Source organism: Macrosteles quadrilineatus, unplaced genomic scaffold (assembly GCF_028750875.1).
Source record: "Macrosteles quadrilineatus isolate MER2022 unplaced genomic scaffold, UCM_ALF_1.0 Scaffold_4__1_contigs__length_99947679, whole genome shotgun sequence".
In the NCBI taxonomy this organism is placed as follows: Eukaryota; Metazoa; Arthropoda; class Insecta; order Hemiptera; family Cicadellidae; genus Macrosteles; species Macrosteles quadrilineatus.
In genome coordinates, this window is record NW_026542597.1 from 35,802,154 (window position 1) to 35,808,323 (window position 6,170).

General features: G+C 35.1%; 1 protein-coding gene across 1 annotated transcript; it reads right to left on the reverse strand.

The window, feature by feature from the left end:
• Positions 1–40: 40 nt before the first annotated feature.
• On the reverse strand, positions 41–6,083 carry LOC128992695 (inhibitor of growth protein 4). The gene is made up of 6 exons (XM_054416405.1): positions 5,899–6,083; positions 4,589–4,827; positions 4,037–4,148; positions 3,519–3,623; positions 2,861–3,075; positions 41–2,365 (listed from the first exon to the last, which is right to left on the reverse strand). The coding sequence occupies exons 1-6, from the start codon at positions 5,933–5,935 to the stop codon at positions 2,264–2,266; spliced, it is 810 nt and encodes a 269-aa protein (XP_054272380.1). The 5' UTR covers positions 5,936–6,083; the 3' UTR covers positions 41–2,263.
• Between the last annotated feature and the right edge of the window lie 87 nt (positions 6,084–6,170).

The following is a 6,170-nucleotide window of genomic DNA, read 5'->3' on the forward strand; positions in this document are numbered from 1 at the left end:
CATTATTCAAGAAAAACAGGTGAAATAAATATTGAGATGATTAAGATGAACGTATTTATTTACTTATAAAAAGTGTTTACACTTAACAGAGCTCGTAAAAAACACATTCATTTGAACTGTTGTTGTGATATTTCATAACAAATAACAATATCTACTTGCCTCAGATAACTATGTTTTATATGATCAGGTTTTTAAAGACCTGAGTTCATCTAGTTTATTCAAGTCTTTGAGGGTTGTAGGTACTGTCAACAAACATTTTATGAAGATACTATGTAAAATAAATTAATTGTCTTTCCCATAATTTAAACCTTAACTCAGTACTTTCACAAAAACCTCTATGCAGCACCTTCACGTTTAAATATTAGCATTGACTATTGGATACTGTTGTATTGATAGTCAAAGATATTAGTGAGGACTTTCATTAATTGAAGCAGTTAAGAAACCCCCTTGGAACACAGGTAAAGAGAATCTTTAGTCAATCGTTCTGAGACAAGTCACACAAAAATAACAAAATAAATATTGGTTTTATTATGTACAATATTTACAAATTTCGACTAATACTAGATATTAATATCAATTAAAGTTTCACATTAAAACTAAACCTAACAAGTTAAGTCACCTTGAACTTATATTTTTACTAGATTGTGATAAACCATAACTTGTGATTATTTGGACCTTAATAAACGAGCCAGTCTTCTTGTTGAGCCTAAAGCGTTAAGCTCGGTTATGTTACTCTGTTGGTGCTACTGTGGCCTATTCATTTTATTAATAAAGGGTTAAAATGCAAATATGATTCAGATCATCTAAAAATTCATTATAAAAATTAAAAATGATTAAATTGACTAAATGATTAAGATACAAAACAAACTTATAAATCATCAGTAACTTATAAATGATCAGTAACTTATAAATAATGATCTATAACTTATAAATCAGCTTTTAACACAAGTAAACTTTGCTAATTTTTCTACTAATACAATTAGATGATGATCCCCTCGTATTAAGCTTTGAACAAAACATTTGGAAAACAATCTTAAAAATGACCAAAGATATTATTTATTAGCCTTTAAACAACAGGCGATGGTAGTGCTCTATTTTGGAGTTAGCACTTTTAAGGTACTAGTGCACCTTTTGCTCGAATTCGAGCAATTGCAAAGTATTACAGGCGTTATTTCAAAACCAATAGTCATAATTTCCGATGACTTAAAAGAGTCAAATCAAAGATAATGTACGGTAATCAATCAGTCAATCACTCCACTCCATCTATCATGTGTTTACTATGAACAGCTGTAATTAATACAAATTATCCATCTGTTTAAGTAAACACCCCTTTTCTTCATAAGAAATACATTGGGATTTTGATGGCCTGTGGGGAAAAGCCCGAGGACTTTTGTTTCAGGAATTGGTGAAAGGGGGTGTCTACACAAAAAATACTTTATTTTGACACATCGTTTGTAAAAGTTTGTCCATTATTAATGGAGGAGTAGTGTCGTAGAAATCGCCTTCACGTACCGGTATTATATACAAGGATGATTTTGTCAAAACACTAAGTCTCGATTATTAGTTAGAAAAATACCACATTCGTGTTGGCGCTGTGACTGCAGGATGAGTTGACGATCGCGCCGCAAGCATTGGACATGTTGACAATTTATTGTGACTTGATCGCAGAAGATTTTCAAGATGGCGCCGTGACCACAAGACATACGATTAAAACAGTGCTGTGACTGTGGAATATGTTGACGATTGCTCCATAAGCGTTGGATATGTTGACAATTGGGACATAGATTGCAGGAGTTGTTTAAGATGACGCCGTGACCGGGAGACATGTTGACAATGGTGCCATGATTGTTAGGCATGTTGACTATGGCGCTGAGATCACAGAAGATCTTCACACTGGCACTCTGACCGCGGGATGTGTTGATCGCACCGCGAGCGTGGGACATATTGATAATTGTGTCGTAATCGCAGATGTTCAAGATGACATCATGACAGATGATTGCCTTGGAAGGTTGGATAACCGAGACTCTACTGTACTAAAAACACATTAAGAATAATCAGTCATAAGAAAACGCTCTTGATGAAAGTCAAACTACTTGAAAATATGTGAAATTGCAAATATAGCAATTTAAGTCATAAAATCTTGATTTAGATAGTTAGCTTAGCATGGTACCTATCTGAATTTTAACAGGCACCAACCAATTATAGTTGTCTTGTTGTCTATTAACCTTTCTAATACCAAAGGTATGTTTACATGTTGGATGGCTTATTTCTTCTTCTTGTCAGCTAGACACTTGGGACAGAACCATTTTCCTTTTGGCTTGGTTGTGAGACCGACACAAGCGAAGTGGAACCACTCGATGGGGCACTGAAACAAAACGTAGAGTTTAAGTTAGGCGAAAAAAGATAATTTAGATAGTTTAGTTTCAGCCAGCAAGCCTTTAAGTTACGAGACTGGGCCCATATGCATATTGGACTGTTCTGCGGATGTTGGGATATTTACTTGGAACAACTTTGAAGTATTTGAATTTGACCAGAGGGGGATTAACATTACAAAAGGGTTCAATTCAAATTAATTACTATGAGCTTAATGATGTAACAAAGGGCACAAGGCCTAGGTTTTAAGAATTATTATTATTGTTGAAAGCAGGAAGAAAGATCTTCCTTCTTACCGCAAACCTTCCTTGGTTGACATGTCGTAACTGACTGCGAAATATTGTGAATAGCGTTTCTGAGTTTAATGAGCCACAGTGGTATCTTTGTTATTCAGGTGCTTGCTATACAAAGAACAATCCTTAAATCTTATGGCAATTAGTAGAGGGGAACTTCCAGTATTGTGATAGTTTTCACACATCATACTCACGTCAGGATTGTCGCAGCCAATCATCTCTCCGTACGACACCTGGTGACAGAGACAATAAGTCGGCTCGTTAGGGTCTACAGGCATGTCAAGCACATCAGCCGTGTGTGTAATACCAGCCAGTCCAGGCAACACTGCAGCCAGGCCAGTCTCACCCCCCACCACACTGGTACTGGCCGACGCTCCTTTAGCCGGCCCACTGCTGTTCTTGCCACCACCTGCGATAAAAAACACATATCGTCATTCATCTTTCTAAAAAAATATTTCTGTCATTACCATAATATGAGGGTTATGTTTAGAAATTGTACCTTTCAATAACCTCTTTGTCAGCAATCATCCCTCAAACACTATGACTTATGTTGGAGTTTCAACCCCACATGACTGATCAACCCATTCACTTCAATTTCAATTATTTAAGGTTGGATATAGGCTACTTTCAAAATAGTTGTTACCTAATAATAAATCAAATAACATGCTATGAAGAAGATAAATAAATAAATTTAAATACTTATCTCAGACAGATCGCAGATTTTATTGTTGGTGAGGTCAATAACCCTCATAGGATTGATTGGCCACACAGACGGGTAAAAGGAACAACATCTCAATAACCTCTTTACCAGCTTCTACCTATCGGTAGTAACATGGCATTCGTAATATTTACCTTTCTTGGCCTTTTTCCTGACGGTTTTGCCTCCATCTTCTTCACCACTACTCCCAGCACCAACACGCTTCTTCTTCTCCCTTTCTTTTTGCTTCTTTCGACCTCCTTAAAAATAAAATTAGATTGGGTAATTGAAGTAAGTTAATCTATAGTTTATAAACTATTTCTATCTAAAACAATAACTTTTTGCCTACAAGTGTATAAAAAAAGTTGATCCATAATAAATTATAGATGACAGAGAATAGGTAGGCCTAAACATGTACTTGAGATCACATTTTACGACACACACTAAAAATCGAAGACCAACCGAAACCGTTGAATGTAAAATGTAGGTACCGTACATCTATCGTCACTACAGTTGCAGCAGGCAAATATCCTGAGACATAGGGTAGGCCTAATTAAATTTGTACAGAAAAAAATCAATATTCAGGTTTTGAAGAAGGCATGGGATATTTAAAAGAATAATATACCGGTAGTCAGATCACATACCAATACTGAAATATAATGAAACAACTCACGTTTTTTGGGATCGGCTTCTTCTTGGTTCCGGGTATTGCTTAACGCTTTGTCCTGGATCTCTGATTCAAACCTTGCTAGATCCGAATCCAATCTTCTGATATGCTTATCAACCTGGTGAAGATTATGATTTTGATCAAATTAAAATATACCTAACTTTGTTGGTAAATACTTTAATGTAATCTATGATTAATACTTTGATGTACCTAATATAGAACAGTATACCCCTTGCCACTTACTAAGTTGACTATGTCATAGGTTGATGACATTTGATTTTAGTTTTAAATGTACAATGTACAGTATATAAAGGTTAGTAAGTTAAATGTTTGTACAGGTTAGAGCTTCGGCCAACACAATAAGTTATCTTACTGTACCTTAGTAAAATATCTCACTGAATTAAAGCATGGAAAAGTCATATTACCCTTTCAAGCGTTAAAAATTTGAATTTTCATAGCTTACTAAAATTTTTTTAAAGTAGGTACGGTATTGAATGTTAGGGAACAATGAGCTTAAAAATCTTCTTACATCTTAGGCCTATTACCTAACATACTTACAAGTTCGTAGGTTTGAATAGCAAGCTGGACTTTGTCATCACCGTATTCTTTAGCTTTATTAAACTGAGCTTGAATTTCATTGATTTTTTCTTTCTTCTTGTCTGATGAGAGCAATTTTACATTTGCCAAATACTCATCAGCCATCTTATCAATGTTTTTCATTACATTTTGAGCTCTGGTGTCTAAATCTCTCATTAAGGTGAAATTTCGTTGAAGCTCTATTGGTAGGTGTTCCAGACCTGAATAAAATTACTGTAATTAGACTAACCTGTTTTATATATAAAAATAAAAAAGGCTATTATTAAAACCCATTTTTGTTTGAACCTAGGACTTTTAAGAAGATAGAAGCTTAGGCCTACGGTAGCTAAGTATGGTAAATAAAATATGTCCAATAACTTTCTTGAAACATATACACTTATACTGTCAACTTACAAGACAGTAAATACAACGTAAAGATGGTAGGCCTAAGTGGCGCGGCTTTGATTGGACACTCCAATCATCATCAGACCCAGTAGACAAATGTGCGGTTTGTTTCACGAGTGAAAAACCAGCTTGCACATGTATACAAACATTGAGTCACCCGGCGTTAAACTTAGCACTTTTCCCGATTGCCGCGCCAGGAGTAACTTAAAACTTATAGGCTAAGTTGGGTAAATTTGTTGGTTAGAAATCATTAATGATCCTACCGACCACTTGATTGTTCATTGCACAGCTGACACCAGTGAGTTTAAGGAAGAAATGAACGAACAATTGAAACTAATAAGTTCATTCAACGGTCAATAAAAGATTGTTTATAATAAACCGATAAAATCCTTCCTGTAGCTAGGAAAATGTGCTCACCAAACTAAGGCATCCAGCTGTTCTGCCGTCTGCACGAGCAAGCACACTAATTTAAACTTAGCAGATGCATTTTGATACAAAAGATGTCTTTTGCTAACCTACTCTTTTATTGGTTTATCACTTGTGAAACGAACTGTAGGCTTGTAGCTTGCTTATATTGATTGTAAAAGCCATAATTATTTAGTAGGAATTTTCCCCATAAATGTGTATTAATAACTTAGGCCTAAGCATTAAAAAAAATTGTGTCCCTAACTTAGTTGGGGTTAAGATATAAAATGGGTAGGCCTAGGCTAGGTTGGTTTTGAGCATTAATTCTTAGGGACTAGATGTACTGTAATACATAAATGGGCTATTAACACGTCTTTAAGAGACGGAATAGCCTTTAAAAAGTGACAATGAAAGTGTTTGGCTGCTTAATCTAGGCCTAGGTTCAAAATACAAAATGAGAAACAAGAGAAAATTCAACTCACTATCCAAGTATTGTTCCAGATACAACGCAGACGTCATTTTAATTAGTCACTAAAAATATATATTATCAAAGTAATAAACAAATAAAGATACAGGTATAAATTATTTTGCTAAACAAACAACAAATTTTCTCAATTTCCGTCGGGGTTGTAAGTACTTAGAACTACTAGAAATTTTTGACAGTTGGTTTCATAAAAGCCAAGCAGTCAGCCAGAGTCAGTAAGCAATCAAAGATGGCAGCACAAGCAGAAACATTTCGATGGCCAGAATATCT